At 53.1% G+C, this 23,744-nt stretch overlaps 2 protein-coding genes across 4 annotated transcripts in view; one reads left to right on the plus strand and one right to left on the minus strand.

The window, feature by feature from the left end:
• Positions 1-23,744, minus strand: part of PIPOX (pipecolic acid and sarcosine oxidase) — a 90,274-nt gene that overhangs the window by 51,952 nt on the left and 14,578 nt on the right. The window lies entirely within an intron of this gene.
• The window catches only part of SEZ6 (seizure related 6 homolog), a 43,694-nt gene that overhangs the window by 9,342 nt on the left and 10,608 nt on the right, over positions 1-23,744 (plus strand). For 2 of the 3 annotated variants that reach the window (XM_032457583.1, XM_032457582.1), the window contains exons 2-4: positions 10,716-11,390; positions 11,840-11,973; positions 21,492-21,687. In XM_032457583.1, the coding sequence (XP_032313474.1) occupies positions 10,716-11,390; positions 11,840-11,973; positions 21,492-21,687 (1,005 nt within the window). Of the gene's footprint in view, positions 1-6,969; positions 7,220-10,715; positions 11,391-11,839; positions 11,974-21,491; positions 21,688-23,744 lie in introns of those variants that run through there. The other variant, XM_014559586.2, reaches the window with a different exon arrangement.

Below are 23,744 nucleotides of genomic sequence, written 5' to 3' on the forward strand. Positions count from 1 at the left end.
AAGACCCTCAGTGTCACAAGGCTATAGAATATAGAAGCCAGGGGAGTCTGGGATTGTCCACAGGTGCAAGGGCCATGCCCTCAGGCAGCTTAAGCCCCATGCCACCTGCCTGTGGCTAGGAGAAGGTCCCAGGCTGTTCTCCCTCTGTCCCCTCCCAGTCTCTAAGGGCAGATCCCAAGCCTCCAGTGTCTTCCCTAGGCCATTTGAAAGTAAGACAGGACTGCCTGGGTCTTCCCCATAGAAGCTGGAGAGACAGAACGGGGCTCAAAGTGGCCCCGTTCTGCCTCCAAAAATCAGGAATTCAGAGGGAGGGGAATATACCTGGATGAGGTTACCCCCTGCCAGATACTTCTGGTACTGTCTTGGCACTTCTAAGAGGGGTTTCTGGCCCCTGCTATAGCTTAACTTTGCCAAAGGCCACCATTAGAGCCCCTTGCCCTCCAGATCCTTGGGATTTCTGGGCCCCACTCCACCGCTGTCCTTGCTGCTCTGGAAACTGACACCAGCTGGGAGTGGGTAGGTAACAGCAGTTCAAGAGGCCTGAACAGAGGGACCAAGGAGGAAGGCAGCCTTGGCCCTGCAAAGCAGGTGCCTGCCCTCCAGACTCAGGCTGCTCTTGCTTTCAGAGATCTTTTGTCCCTACTTCTGTCCTTCTGTCTGTCTCTTGAAATCAGTAGGGCAGAGATGGCCCCAGGCCTACCTCCTGGGCCCAGTTAGACCACTTCTCACAGGTCATATTAGCTATCTGATCCTATTCCTTTATTTGTGGGATGGGGAGGATTAATCAGATAGTGTAGGTAAATGGGCCAGCAGAACCTGGAACACAGTAGGTGCTCAAAAATGTTAAATCTCTGCCTAGGCCATTCAGCTCAGAGGTAGACACAGGCACTGGGAGCAACCTCAGCAGTGCCAGCTTCTGAACTTCAGGGGGATGCGGGGAGGGGCAGCAGCCCAGAGATGCTGATCTGGGGCCTAGGTTGGTACCTGCTCTCCAGCCCTGGTATATTATGGTCTTGTCTTGCTGGGATCAGTGACTGGGAGGGACTGTCCTTGGCAGATGCCTAGAATTGAGCAGGGGGCAGAGGATGGAGGGGGTAGTCATTCCTCCCTAGATCAACCTCTGTCGCCTAATTTCACCACTGGGCTGGGCTCAGCTGTCCCTGGTACTAGCTCCAGGAAGAATGCCATTCCTGCCTTCATAGCCTTCCTCATCCCAGCTGACATTTCCAAGATTTTCCATTCAAAGAAATATGATCCCTGCTGATGCTGAGGTGGTAGTGGAAGCTGTTGGTGCTGGAAGAGGGCTCACCTGAGCACCCAGCTCAGGGCCACATCCCTCCTTTGCCCTGGCCACACTATTGCCAGTTGGCATAATCGGGCAGACTGATTAGTTACCAGGCTGATGAGGAAGCCCGGGCTGTTCCTCCCATTCTTTGTAGCCTGCCCTAGTCCTCTTTCTCTCTCTCAACCCCCTCCCAGGCCCCCAGCTCCTGTGCCACCTGCCCAGCCCCGGGAACTGTGGGCAGGCAGGGCTAGGGGCCCCCAGGTCCCCAGGGCCAGCAGGCAGGCAGGCAGGAGTGGGGAACACAGAGCCACAGGGGAAGGTGTAGAGCACAGCAGGTGATGCTGTAGCAGAGGCCTCATTAATCACGTCTCCAGCCCCCAGCTCTGCAGTGGCGAGACCATATTAGATTTTAAATTGGAAAGTGGAGAACGTGGCAGTTAGCTGGGAGCTCCCTCTACCCTGGGCCCCTGATCACAGCCTCACAGGAGGAAGGGGTCATCAGGGAGAAAAGGGCAGCAGCCCGGAGCTGTGTACCCTCTCCCTCCACACACTCAGAGCCTGAAGGGTCTGTCCAGGCCACATGGCTCTGGGGATGGTCAGGTTAGGACCCAAGAAGCGGGCAGAATGAAAAGGAGGGAGCACAGCAGCCGCCGGGAGAAGGGCATCCCTTCTGAGAGGTAGGAGCTTTCCAGGCTTGAGGACAGTGAAGCCAGTTTCCAGGATGTAGCATCCATGGGCAAGGACAAATGGTGACTTATGGTCTGTGTGCGTGTTTGGAATCACACATGCACACACAGAAATACATACACACGCAGGCACATGCACATGCCTGCACATGTGTACACACAGGCCTCTGTACTCAACATGTCCACACATGACCATATGAAGCAGCAACTCTGCAGTAGAAATTTGAGGCCAGGCTGTGGAACAGGCAGACTCAGATCAAATCCCTTGTTTGCCACTTTCCTCCTGTATGAACTAGGATGATTCACTTTGCCTCTCAACCTCAGGTCCTTCATATATAAAGTGTAAAATATTTTTAAAATTTTGTTTTTATTGAAGTATAGTTGATTTACAATGTTAGTTTCAGATGTACAGCAAAGCTATTCAATTATACGTATACATATATTTTTTTCAGATTCTTTTCCATTATATATTATTAGAAGAAATTGAATAGAGTTCCCTGTGCTATACAATAGGTCCTTGTTGTTTATTTTATATATAGTAATGTGTATCTGTTAATCCCAAACTCCTAATTTATGCCTCCCCGGCCCTTTCCCCTTTGGTAATCACAGTTTGTCTTCTATGCCTGCGAGTCTGTTTTTGGATTGTAAATGAGATTTGCATCATTTTTTTTTCAGATTCCACATGTAAGTGATATCATATATTTGTCTTTCTCTGCCTGACTTACTTCACTTAATATGAAAATCTCTAGGTCCATCCAAGTTGCTGCAAATAGCATTATTTCATTCTTTTTTATGGCTAAAATTCCATTATTTTTATATATATATATACATATACATATATGTGTATATATATGTACACACACACACACACACACAAGTACACACACACACATACACACACACCATAGCTTCCTTATCCAAAACTGTAAAATATTGATTTCAGGTGTAAAAGGTGTTGCTATGGGTGAAAGACAGCCCCTTGGAAGTCCACGGCTGGCCGACAGAGGGTGCTCAGTAAATGTAAGGCCCTCCCCTGGCCCCAAGGCCAGGCATTTTGGGGCTGCCCCAGGAGCCCTGGGGTGGTGGCCAGGCCAGGCTTCCTACCCCTATGCTCCTGACTGAGCAGTGAGGTCAACTAAGCACAGCAGGCACTGTTATGGAGTGTTCACACACCCTGGCCCCATCCTGGGCCAAATCAGATGGGGCCAAGCATTCCTGACTCTTCTTTATCCATAAAACCCTTCTACACTGGCTCTGCCTGAGCTCCCCAAATTGCCCATTGAACACTCCACTCCTCAGAACGCCAGTGCTCAGCTAAGGGTGGGGAGCAAACATCATGGGTAGGTGGCACCAGTCTTCCCTGAGGAGTGAGGAGCTGACAGGCCCAGCTCTCCTGAGGCCTTAGTGGAAAACCTAAAGAAGTCCCAGAGCTCCTTGACATATCTCCCCGCCCAACCCTGGTCCCCAGTTTTCCCAGGCACAAAGGAGGGGAGTAGACACTGCTACCCCATCTTAATCTTCTTAATCTTCACCTTCACCTTCAACTCTGGGCTCTTCCCTTCTGAGCAGTGGTGAATACAGAGGAGGTTACAGAGGTTAAAGAGCTGCACTTTCCATCCTGGTAGCCACTAACCACATGTGACTATTTAAATGTAAATTCATGAACATGAAATAAAATTTTAAAATTCAGTGTCTCGGTCTCACTAGCCACATCTCAAGTGCTCACTACCCATGTGTGGCTACTGGCTACTGTGTCGGACACGCAGATAGAAAACATTTCCATCATCACAAAAAGTCCTATTAGACAGCACTGATCTAGTGCTGTAAATTCTCAGTAAACAGTTGTGTTCAGTATTTTTATTCACAGAGCCCTTTGTGGCTCACCAGATCCTGGAATGTGAGAGCTGACAGGGCCCTTAGATACTTTTTCCATTTTACTGATGGGAAAATGGAGGCTCGGGTTAGGGAAGTGATTTGCGCAGAGAGACCGAGCCCGTTAGGGGCAGGACCAGGACCACTGGGCTGACTCCTGGCTGTTGCCTGCTACCCCCACCCGTACTCCCTCCACGTGGCAAGAAAAGTGCAACCCTGGAAATGCTGAAGCCCAGGGTTACCCCCCACCCCTCACCTAGTACAGTGGGGAGGTAGCTGCCCCTGCAGCTCAAAAGCAGTGCGCTCTCTGTCCCTGGAGGTATGCCCACAGGTAGCAGACAGCCCCAGAAGTATTAGAGGGTTTACTCTTCAGAGCAGTTGGGCCACGTGTTCTTCAAGTCCGTAAGTCCTGGGTCCCAGCCCTGCCCCAAGTGTGCTCTGTGACCTAAGAAAACCCTCTGGAGTCAGTTTCTTCCTGTGTAAATCAAGAAGGGATGAGACACACACAAAGACTGTAAGGGCTCAGATTCTGGGGGCCAGCCACTTCCTGGCCTGGATTCTGGCCAAGAGGAGGTACCCCCATTCACATCTGCATGCCAGATTTGACTGTACTGCCAGGGGTTGGCCAAGAGAGGGTGTGATTGGGGGTGGTCAGTGACAAGGGAAGAGAGGGTAGGCTGGGGTTGGGAGGCCCACCAGCTGTGCCAGCAGATACTCTTCATCAGTTGCCAGTTGAGGCTGTTCTGGGACACTGCCAAGGGCTGGCTGCCCATCTTCTCCCTGCAGGACACACCCCTGCCTGCCCCTGCCCTCCCCTACCCACTCCTACTGGCCAAGGGCCAAGCATTTTGGGGAGCGGGGAGCAGGGAGCCTTTCAAGTGTGCAGACAGGCAGAATCCTGGCTTGGAAACTGTGTTCCCTGAGCCCACCCTTCATTGTGCCCAGCACCAGGGGTCATTGCTTTTGTGTGCAGAGATGCAAGAGAGATGCCTCCTGCTGGATCCTTGGTCAGGGACACAAGCCTTACCTGTGCCCCCAGGAGGTCAGAGGAGGGAGCTATTTTCACCCACTGGGCCAGGCAGGGATGGTACCCTGAGAGAGATTTGGAGCTGGGTCTGGTAGGATGGGAAATGTTTGAAGAGATTAATGAGCAAATGTGGCAGAAGGGAAAGGCACTATTCTGGCAGAGAAGTTCCCTTTGAGTATATCTCTGTGCCCACCCCAAACACTGCCCCTCCAGGACACCACCAGGACTTCCTTCCTTATCACCCAGAGCTGCAGGGCTCCCAACATGAGTGCCCTAGGACGGTGGTGGCCAGGCTGGTGGGGAGATAGTCAGGAGGTACAGCTGAGGGCCAGTGGCAGCAGCAGACAGAGCTGTAAGCTGTAGAGCTGCTGAGCTCTGGGTTCTAGACCCAGGCCTGCCATGCATTGGCTGTGCGACCTTGGACAAGTTACTTAACCATACTGGCCTCGATGTCTTTATCTCTAGGGAGGATAAGAGATTACATGTGAAGGTGCTGAGTGCAAGGTCAGCATATGAGCACTGAGTAATGGCAGCTGCCTGGCTCCAAACCACAGGAGGTATACTGAACGTGGCCATTCTGGCTCTGCCATACCTTTCGGGTAATCTTGGAGATTTTGCCTTTCTTGTTAATACAAGTAGTCAACAGCAGCAAACCTACCTCAGATGCAAGGATACCGTGGGGCAATTATTTCAGTAGTAGCACGTGGAATCAGGCCTCAGGGGCTCTATAGGGCCCTTCCAGCCTCTAGCTGGGGCCCCTCAGTTCAGGGGTCAGGCCCGGGCCCCGTGAAACTGTCACTGCGGAGACCAGGCTCTGGTTCTGGGGGGCCCAGGTGCTCTTACTCCAGGGGCCTCTTTTCCCTCCCTCAGGCTTTGGGATAATGGGGGTCTGCAGGGGCCAGGCCCTCACTAATCCCCTATTAAAACTTGAAAGGGGCCAGGGAACCTCCAGAATAAACTCATTAGCTTTTATGGGATAATAAATGGATCCCATTAAATTCTCATTCTCCCTATGCAGGGCCAGCTTAACCTCCAGAACCCAGAGGGGTAAGCTCCCTGCCCACTGTAACCCCCAGGCGCCCACCTGCAGTCAAGCTCCTCCCAGCTGAAAGCTGGTGCTGCCACAAGGTGGGGATCAAGCTTGACCTGTCTGAGAACCCTGGCGCTCCCTCCCTGGGCCTGCCTCGAGGCCAGCAGCTTGGGCCCTGGTGGGGAATGCCTGGCAGGGAAAGCCAGAGTGACAGGTGACCCCTCCTGCCTTTGCAGGGGATGGGGTGGGGCTGGCAGATGGGAGCACATCTATCTCTAGATGGCCGTCACCAAACCCAGGATGTCCCCACTCCACAGATGAAGAAACAAAGGCTTGAGTGGCCCCTGCCCAAGTCACACAGGTAGTGAGACAAAGATTAGGGACTGGAAACAGAGGTTTTTCTGTCTAGTGCAGAAAGATGTGCAGAAACAATAGCACGAAGCAGGCAGCCCAGCTGACCCTGAGGTGGCATCTGGAGTCTGTTGCCTGGCGCAGCAGTTCCCCAAGGCAGGGGCACTGCGTAAAGACCACCACCCTCCACCACTGCCTCCACATAGACCAATTCCAGCTCCATGGCCCACACACGCAGTGACCCTTGGCAACCTCCTGGGCCTCACAAAGCCTGTTTCCCCATGTATCAGACTAGGACAGAACACCTACCTACCTGGATGCTATGAAGAAGAGTCCCCAGTCCTTACCACCTCTCATAAACAGAGGCTAGACACCCCTCCCCATCCAGATCCCAGTCTGTCGGGGTGGAGCACGTAGGCCCTCATCTCCACCCTCAACAGGCTGGGCCCCACCGAGGAGAGGGGCGGAGCGGGCGGCTTTCCCTGGGAGGCCCAGGCTGGGGCTGGGGGGAGGGGGCCTCCAATCCCAAGGGGGGCCACAGGGGGGCGGCGCGGGCGGGGAGGCGGGAGCGGGAGAGAATCCACCGGGGAGGCATCCTGAATGGCTCATTAGTGCCGATGAAAGCCTTTTTTCATTTCGTCTAAATACTTTAAACAGGGCTCCCTCCGATGTCTATTTGCATAGCTTAAGAGCTAATGCAGGGGGAGGGCCCAGAAGGCGGCGGGGCCACACCAGGGCTGGGGGCTGCGGGGAAGCTCCGGGACTCCTCCGCAGTGGGGACGGCGGTGGGGGTAGCGGAAGGGTGTTCCCCAGTCCCAGCCCACTTGGAGGAGGCAGCCTCGGCGCCGCCGCGCGAGGGGAGGAAGGAGGCGCAGCCCAGGGAGGGCATTCCTGAGTTCTAGCACCTGGTGGAGCTGGGCCGGTGTGGATCATGAGTGACTGTCTTGCTGTGGGCCAATGTCTTCCAGGTAGGTGCTGGCCTTGGAGGCAGCAGTCTTGTGCTGTGTAGTGCAGTATTATCCTCGTTTTACGGACAAGGACGATGACATGCGTGGGGTCACACACAATGCTACACGACAAGGAACAGGGTCCCCCAGAGAGAAGGCTCACCCGGGCCAGCCTCTCTCTCCCAATCCTAGGGGCCTGCTCAGTGCTGCCCTGGCAGGGGCTGCCCTCCCCGGAGTGTGGCCTCTCCCTCTGTATACCCTCTCCAAAAAAACCTATTTAGGGCATTATAATTCTCATAAAACCCCTCCAAAGTGCCTGTTTTACAGCTGAGGACACAAAGGACACAAAGGACACATGTCCCCTCTTACTTGACTTTTAAGTGGCAGAGCTGACATTTGAATGCCAGTGTATGTGTGACCAAGTGCCCCTACCCTATGGAGAAGTGTCATCAGGCTCTGGTTTGGGTCTCAGATTCAGTTGTGCTTTGGGCACAGAATGGCGTCTCCCTGGGTCCCAGCCAGAAGGCTTCCTGAAGGCCCAGCTTGGCTCAGGCTCAGCTCAGGTCCCAGATGCCAGAAACTCTGGCCCCAGCTCCACTTCTAAACTGCATGAGACCTTGGACAAGTCCATTCTTCTATCTGACTTTTGCTTCCTCAACTGGCTAGAGTGCTCTCTGCTGGGTAGCACCAATCTCTTCATGTGAGTCAGGCTAGTGTCCTGGAAAGACTTAGGCTTTGTAAACCAGAGCAACATAGGTTCAGATCCTAGCTCCACCACTGTGCGACTGGGCAAGTCCTCAGCTTACTCCCTCTAGGCTTCAGGTTCTTTCCCTGCAATGTGGAAATAAGATTCCCACCTCAAGGACTTGTAATGTCAATTAAATAATCCAAGATCTGGAAACAGCCTGACTCAGTGTCAGGCACATTAGGTGCCTGATGATTCTGGGCATCTGGGTCCCTGACACCTCCTGCTGCTGTCCCCTGCATCACACACACCCCCTTGTCATTCTCTGCACCTTTGAATTCATTCAGCCCAGGCAGAGAGAACTCCAGGAACCTAGGGAGGGGGTCACAGGTCCTCAGGCTTCCATCCCAATCAACCAGGGTGTCCAGAGATGCCTTATCCCCAGAAATGGCTTGTCTCCCAGGGATTGTCTACCCTCTCTGACAGTGGGTAGCACCCTCCGGGACCAAGTGGCAGCTGATTGTAGAATCAATTTGCTCGTTTGATAAGCTATCTCGATCCCATTTAACCAAGTGCTCAGGCCCCCCAGATAACACAATCAGTGCAATCGACAGTGACGGGAGGTGCCCATTAGCTCTGCTCCATTGCCCAGCACCCACCTGGCAGCTGGCAGGAGGAGTTGTGCTCTCTATGGTCCCTTCAAGGGACAGAGGCACTCCCTTTTCCAATGAAGAATTGGAAGCCTGGGAGCCTCGGCTACGTCTCTTCTTGGGCAATCCTGGAAGGAGACACTGGAACCCTAAGGGCTCCAGTCTGTGTGATAAGAAAGGCTCTTCCTTATGCCAAGCTAAGATTGGGATTGGTCTCAGGTCACCTGGCAAAGACCACGTGACATCTGGGAACTGGGCAGAGAGAGTAGCCCTGTCCTGGCATGTCACAGGCACTCCCTGGACCCTCCAGCACTGACTCAGATGAAAGATATAGGACACTGGCAGACCATCTGCTCCAGGGGGTATAGGCCTGGCTGGGCATCTAGTTTGGGCACTGTGTTGTCAGTGTCTGGTACAGAATGCCAAGGCACAAATGGCCTGCTTTAGTGAGTGTCTCAAGAGATAGGAGTTGATCCTGGTTTCTCAGGGCTTTGAGGCACCAAGGCCCCTCTGACCCAGAGCAATGGAGAACCCTCTTACCTGTACCCACCTTCCCCAATTTCCTCCCTCCTCCCAATTGTCTGACACATCAGAGCTGCCATGGTCTCCTGAACAGAATGTAAGCCATCTGCTGCTACCTCACGCCTGCCAATCCATGGGGTGGGTGTGAGCCTGTGGAATGACAGCCCTACCATCAGATGTGCAGAGGAACCGACCTTCTCCTTGCAAACTCTGTTATCTCACCCTGGCTATGTTTCCCTTCAAGTCCTCATGCAGCCATTTTGAGAGCTGTTAGAATCAGAATATCCTCCCAGCCTTCTCAAAACTGGCAAAATTCTATGTGAAGTGAATCTGGAGCCAGCATCCATTGACCTTTTCCTGGCAGTTAAGGATCTGGGGAGCCTAGTGGGCCACAAGCAGAATATGCATCATCTCTCCAGCTATGTGGTTAAACAAGTCAATACAATCAATAGCATTGCAGCCTCAGACTGGTAACAGCAAGTAAGTTTCTTCTTCTATAACCTATCAATCAGTTGGTAGCAGCTGCCTGAATAACTGTGTTGAAAAGGATTTTGAAGTCCCATGTGGCCTCAGCAAGAAATAGTTAAAACTGGTCAACAATGTCTGCCATAGACTGAATGGTGGGTGAGTATCATGTCAGATGACTGTTCTATTCCTGCTTTAGACCCTGCCCTAGATGGACCCTGGCTTGCGTCAAAAGAAAGATAAATGGAATTTACAGAGACATAGCAAATAGGAAAGGGGAGTAATATTATCTAAATTAATCAAAAAAGAAACCCCGTTTTACAGACAAGAAAACTAAGGTTCAGAGAGTTTAGGTTATTTGGCCAAAGTCACACAGTCCCACAGTGATGGATTTGGGATTTAAAGCTACACCTGCCTTACTCCAGAGCTTGGCTTTCCCTACTCTATTCACATTCCTGTTCTAGAAGGATCAAAAAAAAAAAAAAAAGAGAGAGAGAGAGAGATAAAAGAAATGATTTTCTGAGAAGTAAGAGAAATAGGGCATAATTGAACCCTAACAAAAATGTTGTCATGTATCCATGAAGTAATCTAAAATAAAGTCCCAAATGTATGAAGCATTTCCTGAGATTAATGACCAGCAGTTTCCCTGAGAACAGAAAGTGAACTTGAATGCCCTATAATCTCACGCAGAAGAATCACTGTGGCAGGGGATAGCATTCTTGCTAAGGGCGTCATCTCTGGTCTTTAAATTGACTGGTCATGTGACTTTGAGCAAGTCATTTCCTTTCTTTGGCCTTGTTTCCTCATTAGTAAAATGAGGCCTTTAAGCCTCATCAGGGATGGCAAATATTTATTTGTCATGTTGGTCTGAGGTATCAGGCATGGCTGCCTGAAATGCTGTGTTGAGAAGGATTCTGAGGCTGAATCTGAGAACAAGGAAATAGAGCAGTGATAGATTAGTAATGTCCATATCTGCTGTTGGAGGAGAAAGGATATCTCATGTGCTATCCTTGAAGTATGTGATATCATTTCACTTCCAGCTCTAAAATTCTATAGCTCCATGATTCTCAACAGTGAGGACACTCCTCAAGGCTCTCTGTCAAAAGAGGGATGGATCTCCTACTGCCTGGACTGGGTATGATGCTGCTCGCTGTGGGGCAGGAGGAGGACCTCTGATCATCTGTTATTATTTCAGGACTCTCCTCAGAGGCCCCAACGATGGGGGATGGGCAGGCCCCAGGCATGGAGGAGATGGATGGGGAGCTGACAGTGGCCCCCACACCTGAGGAGCCAGAACGAGGCGTCCACTTCGTCACAACAGCCCCTACCCTGAAGCTGCTTAACCACCACCCCCTGCTAGAGGAATTCCTCCAAGAGGGGCTGGAGAAGGGCGAGGAGGAGCTGAGGCCAGCACAGCCCTTCCAGCCTGACCAACCTACACCATATACCCCAAGTCCCCTTCCCCGCCTGGCCAACCAGGACAGCCGCCCTGTCTTCACCAGCCCCACTCCAGCCATAGCAGCAGCACCCACTCAGCCCCAGTCCAGGGAAGGACCCTGGAGCCTGGAGTCAGAGCCCCCTGCACTTCATATCACAGCTCCCCTACCTCCAGGGCCCAGCATGGCAGTGCCTACCCCAGGCCCAGGGGAGAGGCCCAGTACCACACCCCCAAGCAGAGAATGGACTCCAACCCAAGAGGGTCCTGGAGACATGGGCAGGCCGTGGGCTCCAGAGGTCATGTCCCAGACCACAGGGCTCCAGACTGAGGGGACCATCGCCATCGCCACCTCTCCAGCTTCAGGGGACGATGAGGAGACCACCACCACCACCACCATCATCACCACCACCATCACCACAGTCCAGCCACCAGGTCAGCTACTTTCTGGCTTGCAGATTTAGAAATGGGGACGAGGGAGCTGTGGGGGCCCCTAAATTCCTCTCTCTCTGTCACTGTGCTGGCCTGCCTTGCCCTTTGCCACCACAAGCCAGCCTGCAGGAAGCATGTTGGTTGGAACCAGATAAACCCAGGTTTAAATCCTAATTGGAAGTGACTACACCAGACCTTCAGAATTTTATCTAACTTCCCTGAGCCTAATCTGTAAAATGGCAATAAGAAGCCCTACCTTATCGAGCCACTGCAAGAACTGAGATAAGATTGCACACAGTAGGTGCTCAAGAGAAGGTAGTCCTCTGCTTTCAAGAGGGTAATAGACCTCCCAAGAGGTGAGCTTCACTACACACACACACACACGCTGATGCCATAGTTGGACCCACTTCACCAGAGCTAGGTTTAGCTTTATGTCTCCTCCTGCCTCCCAGGCCCTTGTAGCTGGAACTTCTCAGGCCCAGAGGGTTCTCTGGACTCGCCCACAGCCCCCAGCTCACTCCCTGATGTCAGCCTGGACTGTTTCTACTACATCTCCGTCTACCCTGGCTATGGTGTAGAAATCAAGGTAAGTAACCTGGATCTGCCAGGAGCAAAGCTGGGACTAGTGTGTTATCTTTCCAGAAAGGTGCGGGCTATGGGGGGAGGTGGAGATGTGTGTGGTCATCAGTTGGAGGAGGGCCTAGGGTCCAGGCTGGGTGATGGTCCTAAAACATGGTCAGATTCTGTCCTGTGCCCCAGAGTGAAAAGGCTACTGCTCCCACTCAGCAATGCCTAGTCTGAGAGGGGCTGTGGGAGGGGCAGGTGTGCCCATCCTCTTCCCCAGGGATTTAATCAAGAGCTCAGGAGAGCCTGAGGAGGGGGCTCTAGCCTCAGCCGGGCAGGGAATTCAATGAATATCTGAATCCATGTGTCTTGAGTTGAGAGAATTCAGGGCTGCCTGGTCGGGCCTGTGAGAACCATGGAGCCTCACTCACTCATGCGTTCACTCACTCAGTCCCTTCAGCAAATAATCCCTAAGCAGCTCCTCCAGCCAGGCCCTGTGCTGGCTCCTGGGATGCAGAGGTGGGGAAGACAGACATCAGAAAGGTGACCAGCTAGTGGGGGAGTCAGACCCACAGCCCAGCCTCCTGCACCTTGCCTCCTTGGGCCATCTCATCCCTCCCTTGGGATTAAGGCTCTCTCTTAATCCTCAAACCTGAGTGGGCAGGTCCTCATGGGTGTCCCACAGGCTCCTCCACCTCCACATGCCCCAAACCCAACTCTTTTTTTCTTTTGGTTCCCCCAAACCTACTTGCCATCCAACTCCTGCTCAGAGATTGACACCAACCAGCCAGAAACCTGGAGCAGGGCCACTACACTGCATAGTTGGTGGCATCCCCAGAATTACATAGCCTTGGCCTCTCCCTCTCCCTCTCCCCCAAGTCCATCAACTCATACCCAAGTTCTATCACCATGACATGCCCCTAAACTCAGATCTGCCTGCTGCTCCCCCTCTATCCTCACAACCACCATGTGGTCCAGCCTCTGTCGTCCCTCTCCTAATGGTGCAGTGGCTGGCTGCCTCACTGGTCACCCGACTCATGCCCCTTACTACTCTTCTCCACCCATACTGCAGTCATTTTTCTCAAATGAAATCAATCCTACCTCCCCAAGGACCTCTGAATCAAAGCCGGTCCCTCTGAGCCCATCTCTAGTCACTTCCTCCCTTGCTCTCTACTCCTGCTTTGCACTAAACAGCTTGCAGCTAAGAGAATGGGCCAAGCCCACTTTTCCTATAAGCCCCAATTGCACCTGCTAGTCCCTTTGCCCGGAAGAGTCATCCGCTTATCCCCTCCCTTAGGATTCAACCCTGGCATCACTTTTTCTGGGAATTCTCTCATGATCCTCAAAGCCTGAGACATCCGCCATCCTAATTCATCACTCTGTCTCCTACGGGTCTGTTTATAGCTGTCCACCTCCCCAGCTAGACTGTGAGCTCTTTGAGGGGTTCCTTTGTGTTCAGGGCACAGACTGGGTTCTCCATGGACTGATTGAAAGAATGGACAAATGAATGGAGGAAGCAATGAGGTGACATTTAATACGAATCTGGAGACTGAATGGAAGAGGAGAAGAGAGGCATTCAGCCCAGTTGAGAGGATCAGGCAAGCAACTGAGGAGCACAAGGAAGAGGGCAGAGGAGGAATCCAGGAAACAGAACAGCTCTGCCTGTTCCCCTTTCCTGGCCTGCTCCCCCTTCCTGGCCTCCTCCCCCTGAGGCCAAAGCCCTTGGAGCCAGCTCACCTGTCCTGGGACAGCACCCTCAGGCCTCCCTTCTGGGGATGTCAGGTCCAGGTCTCTGTGGCAGGCCCTGAGGAGAGGGGACCTTCTCCCACCACTGGTGGGCCGTTCTCCTTCTTTCTGTAACTGTTTGCTCCTGTTCTGCCAAGCCCTGTGCCCCTTGCTCTGGGCTGCCTGGGAGGGTGATTAGGAACAGCCACCCCCCTCCACCCCAAGCCATTAGCACTCAGTGCCGCTTAATTAAGGTAATTAATGTAAAATCATCACCTAATGAGTGGTGGCACCGGCTGTGGCTCACTGGGTGGAAGGCTCCAGCTGCAGGTGTGGGGAAGGGGGTGGGAAGGGGCAGATGCCAGGCTGGCTGCCCCACTGCAGGCCTGGGCTGGTTCCACCTGCCCCCCAAGCCTACCATCCCCACTGATGCCCACTGAGCCAGGCTGGGCCCAGTCCTGGTCCTCTCCACAATGAGGCAAGATGCTGGTTCTGCCTGCCTTGGCCCTGACCCAGGCACAAGCCCCACCCTGGATGCCCACCCCCTCACGTAGGCCTCCATAAGCCCCGTGTCTGTTGTTTGGTTCTGCCACATTTTTTTCATCAAATGCAAAAGCCGTTACCAGGCAACCTTGAGCGAAGACCTGCCACAGCCTTGGATTGCTGTCAGGAAACGTAGCAGGCAGATGCAGGCCCCACCCTCTACCTCACCACTGCAAGGCAGAGTCCCTGGGGATCTTGTTGGCCCTGATGGCCTGAGATAGAGTCTGAGACCATGGCAGGGAGAGCCGGAGAGAAGGGACAGAATGAGCCAGGGCTAAAGAGGGAGTTAAGGTTCTTCTCCTTCCACCGCCAGTTCCAGCAGACTCTGCTCCTATCTAGACCTCCTGGCTATGCCACACAGGCCACTTGGGGACCTAAAGAACTACTGACACTGCAGACCGATACACAATGGATAGCTGAGAAAATTGAGGTCATGATGGAAAGAGAATTGTCCAAGGTCACTCTGTTAATCGTTCACTCATGTTTTTTGATGAATGAATTTGTTATGCAAATATAGATTAAGCAATTACCATGTGCCAGGCTCTGTGCTGGATGCTGGGGACAAAGATCTTCACAGTTAGTGGGGGAGACAGAAATTATAAACAACCACAGAATGCACAGTGCTGTCAGGATGGGGGTGGGTAACACAGGGGACTGTGAGTATTCCAGGATGGGGCACACTCCACTAGCAGGCGGGTGGGGTGGTCAGAGAAGGCTCCATAGAGGTGATAATACCTACTCTGAGGCCTGAAGGATAAGAGGTCAGCAGCCAAGCCTGGGCTGGGAAGCATCAGGTAAGGCAGACTGGCCCTTGAAATCTGCCAGGGCAGTTTTGCACAGGTGACTTTATTGCATAGGAGCAGGAGGTGGGCTTAAGGGCTTCTGGATTGCACTCCTGCCAGAAGCTAGGCCTGAGTGCAGTGCACTCCTATCCAGGGCTATCCAGGGCTGGCAGTTGGGCCAGGCCATGCTGGGCATCAGGGGTGGGATGGGTGAGGCAGCTGGAAAGCCTAGGAGACTACCCACTGCTCCTTCAGGCTTGGGGAAGGCTTGTGGCTTCTCCTTATCATGGGTAAGCCCCTGCCTGCCCTTCCATGAAGTCACAGGGATAGCTCAGGGTAGGTGGAAGGGATGGAATCCAGGCAAAGGGGACAGGAGGGACATTGGGAGGAGAGGAGCATCTTAAGGACCCACAAATCACACCCGTGCAGGTCAGCCTGACACTGTGCTGAGGCCCTGCCATGGGACCCCAGCCCTGGCTAAAGTCTGGGGCCCTGGGCAAGATCCTCTTAATTCCCTTTTCATGAGGAATAGCCTCAGGGGATTCCAGAATCCCTAACAGCCCAGCTCTCAACGGCTGGGACCACAGCCCTTCATAACCTGCTTCATCCCCTGCCCCCTACCTCCCTTCAGGATGCTGCAGCTATCCTTGCCCTCCAAGGCTGAGGGTCTGAGCTGCTCACAGGCATGAGGGCCAGGTCTGTGATGGGAAGAGGCTGCCTATTTCAGCTGCGGGATGGGCACTGGGCTAGGCTCATTTTAGAGAGATCCAGAGAAGCCCCTTCAGGATGGGTAGGCACAAGCCCCATGGCCCACGAGGGTCCCATTTCCTCTCCAGGCAGCCAATCTCCCCTGAGGACTTCAGGCCTTTCTGGGCCTGGTTCAGGTCTCTCACTGTGCTTGGCATTCCAAGAGCCTTCCCATGCCAGCCCCCATCTTGGCTTGGCTGCTCTCTGTACCATCTGGAGCCTGGGCGTAGCTGCCCACAGCCCCTGCCCTAATGCCCCAGGCAGCCCCATTGGAACACTGCTCTCCTATGCCATACCAGCTGCCAATTTGATAGCCAGAACACTGTACCCTTCTAGGCCAGGTCAGGACCAGGCCTGATGTGGACACCAGGAGTAGAGTGGTGGGTCAGTGGGGTGAGATTTCCGGGCAACCTCCTCCTCTTTCCTGGCTCCTGGATAGCTCATCTGAGGGTGGATCACAGGGGAATAGGCAGATCTAGTCCTGTGGATTTAGGCTCCTCTCCCCACCCCTAAAGCAGACCCTACCCCATAAGGGTTGTGAAGGATCATCAGTTAAGACAGGAGCACAGAAGCTGTCGTATAGGACTGGGGTTCCAGTTCTGGCTCTGCAGCCCATGTCTCAGTCACTGGGCTGAGCCCCTGGCTTTCTCTGGGCCTGTTTCCCTTGCTGTAGAACCAGATGATGCAAAGGGCCCCTCCCAGTCAGTCCCTCTGAGCATGGCTCTTTTTGGGTTCAGGAAGCTCCCTCATAGGTCAGACTAGGCAGTGGCACCTCAGCCGCTTAACACTGTTTCCTGCCTACTAGCAGCTGCAGAACCTGGGCCAGAGAGAGAATGGCTCCCAGGCAGAGTTCCTACCAGGCAGAGCCCTGGCAGACCAGCAGTGAGGTGGGTCCACCGCCAGCTGTCATTGTGGGTGGGGACCAGTTCTCTCCAAAAAATGGAAAGAGGACTACTGATGCTGTACCCACTCTGTGCTGAGCCCCTTACAGGCAGGATCTGACTTAATCCTTACAACCCCAATAGGTGGGTACAATTATCCCATTTTACAGATGTAACTGGTATTCAGAGAGGTCATGTGACTTGCCCAAGGACCTTTCAACTAGTCAGTTATGGAGCTGGGATTTGATCCCAGGATTCTACTACTGTTCTTCCCCTAGACCAGAAGATTGGCATGAGCGTGGCAAATCCAAAGAGAGAGTTCAGTTGGGGAGCTCCACCTCAACCCCTTTTCCCAGCCCAGCCCTGCATCCTCCTGTAGGACCCCCACCTGGAATTCTCCTAGTTTTGAAGAGAGGTCTGGGATGCTGTAATGAAGACAAAGCACTGGACCAAGAGTCAGGAGTCCTGGTCTAGAGTCCTGGCTTTGCCTTGGATTTCCTGTGTGACCCAAAGAGGAGCTCTTAACTTCTCTGATTACAAGGTTCCCTTCTCTATAGAGTGGAGGTAAACAAACTGCCCAACCTCCCTTTGTGAGATCTATGAAAGAGCTTTGGAAACTGTAAAGGGTCTCCTTGGAAGAATTGTGATTCTACTACTGTCGGAGTGAGGGACGTGTACATGGGGGAACACATGTATGTGAAGTCATACGTGTGCCAGGACATGTGTTTGAGGGAGCTGTGTGCATGCAGTGAGTTTACGTCAGAGTACACACGTGGGTATTGGTGACCAGGAGAGTGCAGTGGAGTAGGGACTGCAGTCAGCTTCTGGAGCTGAGGGCTCAGGTACTGGGGGTGGGGCTCACACACAAGAGTCATCTTGAGCTCATCCACCTGTGCAGGGTTGTACTCAGGCAATTGGGTGCAAAGACTTGTGGCACCATCCTGCCTATGAGTCACACCATTAGAGCACATTCTGGAGACCAACTGGCAGCTTCCATGGGGATAGACAGGCCAGTCAAGTCTGATGGTCTGGGGGTTGGCAGAGGACGACCTGAATCCTCCCCACCTCTCATCCAGGAAGGAGTCAGCTCCATCAGAGCAGCCATATTTCCTCCCTTAAACTGACTTCCTGGTCTGCTGGAAGCCAGGCAGTGTTAGACAACCCAGGGTCCTATGGGAATTGTCCTCGGCTCCCTCTGCTTCTCTCTTCCGCAGCCTGGCCCCCAGCTCCCCTCTTGTCACTGGCTAGGGGTGTGGGAAGACAGCCCTCGTGAGCAGAGCTGACATTTCAATCTGTCTCCTGAGTTCCTCAGATGCCTGCAAATTACATCAAGACTTCATCACCCACCTTGTCCAACACCCAGCCCTGTCTGGCCCCTGTCAGGCCTGGCCCTCAAACAAATGACAAATTACATCCAGCCACTGCGGCAGGCCACAAGTGGGTGCTTGAAACCCAAGGGACCAGCACTGCACAGACAGCCTCTGGCTGAGAATAGGGTGCCTTCTGGATACCAGCCCCTAGCAATCAGACCTATCCCGTTGCATGCTCTCATGGCAACCCCTACCACCAGGCCAGTTTGAGGGGGCCATCCCCTCCCCAGATCAGACTGGAGCTAGAGTTCTCAGCAACCAGTTTTCCCAGTTTTACCGGCTTCTGGGGGAGAAGGATGGCTTAACATCTTTAAAATAGCCTGGTCTGGCCAAAAATCACCTCCCTGCTAAGCCTGGCGGACCTGGGGCCTCGAAATAAAGATGTGTAGAAATCTGCCTGCAGGTGACACCCCCATGAGGTTGGGAGGGAAGGAGCTGCTTTTGCCTCCAGCAAGGCAAGGCTCTGCTCCTTAACACCTGTGTGACCTTCTTCAAGCTCCTTAGCCTCTCCAGCCTCTGTTTACTTAAGTGGATTTTACCACCTACCTTATAGAATTGTGGTGAGGATGAAATAATACTTGTAAATAGTGCAAGGCTTGACACATTGTAGGTGCTCTGTGAATGGTAATTGTTACTGCTGTTGCTGCCGCTGTTGCTGGGAAAACAGCAGGGTCAGGAGCTGGAAGCTAGGGGTTAAAAGGGTGTTTATGGGAACAAGGAAAAATGCTAAATTCATTTCTACTTCTCTGCCTTTGCTTCCCTAGTAATTTCCCTCCAGCCATGTCCTCCCTTCCTCCTCCTCCCAGTCCCGCTCAGCCCCCTTAAGGCGCTCTCAGAGCCACCTGCTTCACGTGCTCTCCCTGAGCCTGCAACCACTCCACCCCGCCCCCAGAGGATTTCTGCTGCACGCATTCAGTCCCACTTAAGGCAGAATTATATGCTGCCTGGCATCTCTCGATAATTACAGATTCCACGTGTGTGAGTCTTGTTTGCCCAACTCTAGAATCACAGAATCTCCAAGTTTGAGGGGACCTCATCCAGCCTCTGCCAGCCGCAGGAATTCCCTGAGGAATGTCCTCAGCAGATGGTCCGGCAGCCTCCACCCAAATGTGCCCCACAGGGAGCTCCTCACGGAGAGGCAGCACTTCTGCCCCAGCACCCTGCCTTAAGCCTTCTCCTGAGCCCTAAATACCCCCCCGTCTTTTCTCCCAGGTGGGGGTGTCCCCAGGGCACGTCTGCTCTCAGCACCCACAGTCTGAGGGTCCCAGAGTCTAGCACACCTCTGTCCTTGGACCTGGCTGGGTACAACATCCTCTGTGCTGCTCAGCTGACAGGAATCTGAAAAGGAATGTATCTCCAGCAACCCACACATTCACTCTTTCCACACATCTTTATTGCAACTGGCTAGTGAAGAGGGCGTTGTGACCCAAAATGCCACCCTGGGCTTTAACAGAGAGACAGTAGAAGACAGGTGGGGAGGGCCTGAAACAAAGGAACTGACTGGCCTGGCTTGGGAAGCAGAGGATGGTGGCCCTGAGAGCTGAAAGAATGAGCAGATTCAGCAGGAGAGGAAGAAGGGAGAGGCAATCTCTGAGCAGGGTCCTGCATATGCAAGTACCCAGAGGAGGGGAGTGAGGAGAGGCCAGTGGCTGCAGTACTGGTAAGTGAGGCTGGCAAAGCACTGAGGCCAACTGTGAGCTGGGAAGTTTGGACCTTGTCCTTTGGGCTATCTGAAGTCACCGACAGGGTTTGGGTAGGAGAGAGACATGATCTGATCTGATCTGAGACAACCAGGGCCAGGTGGGAGAGCTGAAGGCCATTCTCAGGTGAGAAACAATGGTCAGGGGGTTAATCAGAACCAAGACAGACAAAGGGATGGGGAGGAGGAAGGAATTAACTGGAATACTTGGGAGGTAAGATTGGGAGGGATTTGGTGACCCACTGGATGCCACTTAACTAGCCCAGGCTGTTAACCCTTGAAGGCTCTGTGCCTCAAAGCAACATAGTACGGACCTTGGAAACCATGTAGATCAGTGCTTCTGAATCACCCAGGGGTCTTGTTAAAATGCAGAGGATGATTTAGTAGCTCTGAGGTGGGGTCTGAGAGTCTGCATTTCTAACAAGCTCCAGGTGATGCTGATGCTGCTGGGCCTAGGACCACATTTTGAGTAGCAAAGATCCACACTGGGCCACTTTATAAGATGAGGAAATTGAAGCTCAAATAGTCAGCATATTTGTCCAAGATCACATGGTCAGGATGAGGTCCCAGACCACTGGGCTCCCAATCCAGTGCTTCTTATACCAGGCCATCTGCCACTTCTCCTCTCGGCAGAGTCTGTTACTGTCCAATCCTTGTTTGACTGAATGGAGGCACAGACCCAGAAGGATGCTCCAGTGATTGAAAGCCTAAGGACTGGGGTGGTGGCAGAGAGGCCTGTGACAGCCAGAGGGAAGGGCTGGAAAAAGAGGCCCAGAGAACTGAGGACAGAAGGGTGACTGGCACGTGGAGGGGCCTGGTATAAGGCCAGGCTGAGCAGTTTGGCAGGGGCCAAATTGGGCAGGGCCTCAAGAGCCACAGCACAGAGTCTGGACTAGATACTCTGGTCTTTGTGAGCTCAATGGAGAGCCACGGAGGATTCAAGTAAGGAAGCACCATGATCAGCAACAGACTGGGGCTACTTGCTGGGTGCAAGTAGCAGTTCAGAGAATATTGAGCGAGGGAGGAGTGGATTAAGCCCTGCAGACAGAAGGCTGCTGAGATGATCTGGGTGAGCATCAACAGGGAGGAGCTGAGGGAATGGCAGTGGTGGTGAAGAGTAGTGAACAGATTTGGGGGTCAGTTAACAGGACTGAATGACTGATTGGATATGGGGTATGAGGCAGGAGGCAAGATGCCAATTTCTAACTTGGGCATGCAGATGGATGGTGAGGTCATTCCCTGAGACGGGAAGCCAAGCAAGCTGCTGATTGGGGGAAGACAGTGGCTCAGTTTGAGGCAGGCTGAGTGTGAGAGGCCTGTGATGCATCCAACAGGACATTCAGGGGAAGCTGGACATGTGGATCTGATGCTTAAGAACTTACCTTGCTAGCCAGGCCCTCGGACACCATCTAGTTCAATATACCCACTATATCCCCACTTTACAGATGAGAAGACTGAGCCCAGTGCAGTGAAAGGACAGGAAAGAGCTAGCATAGCTGAAAATCTTTGGAAACAGATGTTCTTTACAAATCCCACTTCTCCTAATAATCTCTATGTGACCTTAGATAATTTATTTAGTATCTCTGAACTTCAGCTCCCATTTCACAGGGTTACTGGGAAGGTAAAATGAACTCCTGCACTTAAGTGCCTAGCTCAGGGCCTGGGGACACCAATGCCCAAGGGGAACTGAGGATTGGCCAGGCCCAGGGCTTACAGGAGCCTGAGGGCATCAGGGCTCAATCAGCAAAAAGAAGCCTGAGGGTTCTGCTTTGCTCTGCCTCTTCCACCTGCAGGTCCAGAACATCAGCCTCCAAGAAGGGGAGACAGTGACCGTGGAGGGCCTCGGAGGGCCTGACCCCCTGCCTCTGGCCAACCAGTCTTTCCTGATGAGGGGCCAAGTCATCCGCAGCCCCACCCACCAAGCGGCCCTGAGGTTCCAGAGCCTTCCACCACCTGCTCGGCCTGGCACCTTCCATTTCCACTACCAAGGTAGGCCTGGGCAGCGGAGGGAAGAACCAGCCCAGACTGGCTGCCCTCCTAGGGATCTCTGGTGCTACTACAGCCTGGGGGGAACATGGAGAGACTAGTGACATACAACACAGGTGCCCAGTGAAGCTCTGTACAGCTGGAGGTGAGTATTGCCCATCTGGCACCTCCAGGACCTACCACCCTGCAGAGAACTGGTCTTGAAGGGGGACTGACACAAAATCAAGTAGCCTCAGGTGTGCCCATTGCCACTCATTCATTCAGTATACTTTTCCCAGGCATCCACTCTTTGCCAGGCCTGTACTGGAGACTGGCAGTATTAAGACCTAGCCAAGTCCCTGCCCTCAAGGAGTTCAGAATCTCCGCGGGAGGCAGACACTCAACAGGCAATAATAATAGAAGCCCTCTTCCCAAATGCAAGGGGGTCAAGGTCAAAGGGGCTTGATAGTGACCATCTAGAAGTCCTTAGCTACCAACCTGACCTTCCTTACTGCCTTACCCACCCTGGCCCTGGCCCTGGCCCTGTTTCAGTCAGCTCAGAACACCTCTGGAAATAGGAGAGTGGCATGATGTAATGAGAAAAATCACAGACTCAGGAGAGGAGCAGATCTGTGTCTGAATCTCCTTCCCACAGTCTATTGACCTTGGACAAGTCATTTGACCTCTCGAACCCTCTTTTTCCTCTGTTGAAAAATGAGACCAAAACATCTACTCCACAAAATCATGACGAGTATTAAACAAAATGGTGTATGTCGAGTGCTTACTTAGCACACATTCCATGAAGATCCTGGAAACTAGTGTTAAAGAGCTGGCAGGATGGGAAAGGGAGGAAAAGGGGCTTGGAACTCTGTCCCTTTCTTATCAGCACCTCTCCTGGCCCCACCTTCCATAGGCAAAGTCTTCTTGATCCCTTGCACTGCTGTAACAGGGTAACCAGTTCAGATTGGGGAATGCTAATGGGGAAATAATTGGTGTAAACAATTATGGGATTGCCTTGCATTGTCAGGGACCACTTCCACAGCCATGAGGGAGGGGCACAGCCACTCCTCTGAAGATGGGGATTCTTCGAACCCCCTGAGAAGTACTTGCCTCTTCCTGGCCTCTCCACCCAAACTGAGGGAGCAGTCTCGCATTGCAGCAGGAACCCTGATGGTCAGCAGGGGCTGGTCAGGGGCTTGTCAGAGGCAAGAGGCCATCTGAGGCAAGGGTGAGTGTCTAGGCAGCCTGGCCAGCCTCCTCAGTGGCTCATCAATCCTCTCTAGCAGCCGACATAATTTCACGGCACGGTAACCTTCTCTCTTGCTGCAAATTCCTTTGCACAAACCCTTGGACCTTCTCTCTGTTGTGCCAGACAAAGGTGTCTGAAAGCAGGGAGTTGGAGACCCGGTGAGGGGTGAGGACTCCAAGGAGGGGCTAGGAGAACTGGCCCAATCCTACCTCCTTCTCAGCTCCCAGAAGCCCTCCCTCCTCAGCCCAGTTTTTGTCAATGATCAGCTCTTTCCTTAATGAGTGTAATTCCCCTAATTATAGGCTGTAATTAGCCCTGATCCCAGAGATGGGAACAGGAGGAGCATGTGCTCATACACGCATCTCCCTGAGCTGGAGAAAGAGGGTGCCAGAAGAGTGGGTGAAGGGTCCTGTACCCAAACCCCTACCAAGCTGTCCAAGAGAATGTTGGAGATCACAAAGATGGGCCCCCACAAGGGCGTCATCTGTAGAACCAAGTTCCAACTCCCCTCCCAAAGCCTCAGGCAGGGTGAGGAAGCAGAGGGCCCTGCCAGGCATCCCCCCCTCCTCCCTCCTGAATATTCCTGGCACCGGACTTGGCCCCAGAAACAGATGCCAGGGAGAAAATAGCTCAACAGATTGCGGTGATGCAGGCTCCCCGGGAACAGTAGTCATGGCAACGGGAAGAAGCTCGTCCTGGGAAGTGGCATTTTACCCACCATGGAGTCTGGGGGCTTCGTCATCTGCCCCCAGCCTCCTGCTCTCACTTCAACCCAGCCTGGTTTCCTAATCCATGAGATGGGGGAATCTCCCTTCTCAGAGTTGTGACAAGA

This window comes from Camelus ferus, chromosome 16 (genome assembly GCF_009834535.1).
Source record: "Camelus ferus isolate YT-003-E chromosome 16, BCGSAC_Cfer_1.0, whole genome shotgun sequence".
Classification (NCBI taxonomy): domain Eukaryota; kingdom Metazoa; phylum Chordata; class Mammalia; order Artiodactyla; family Camelidae; genus Camelus; species Camelus ferus.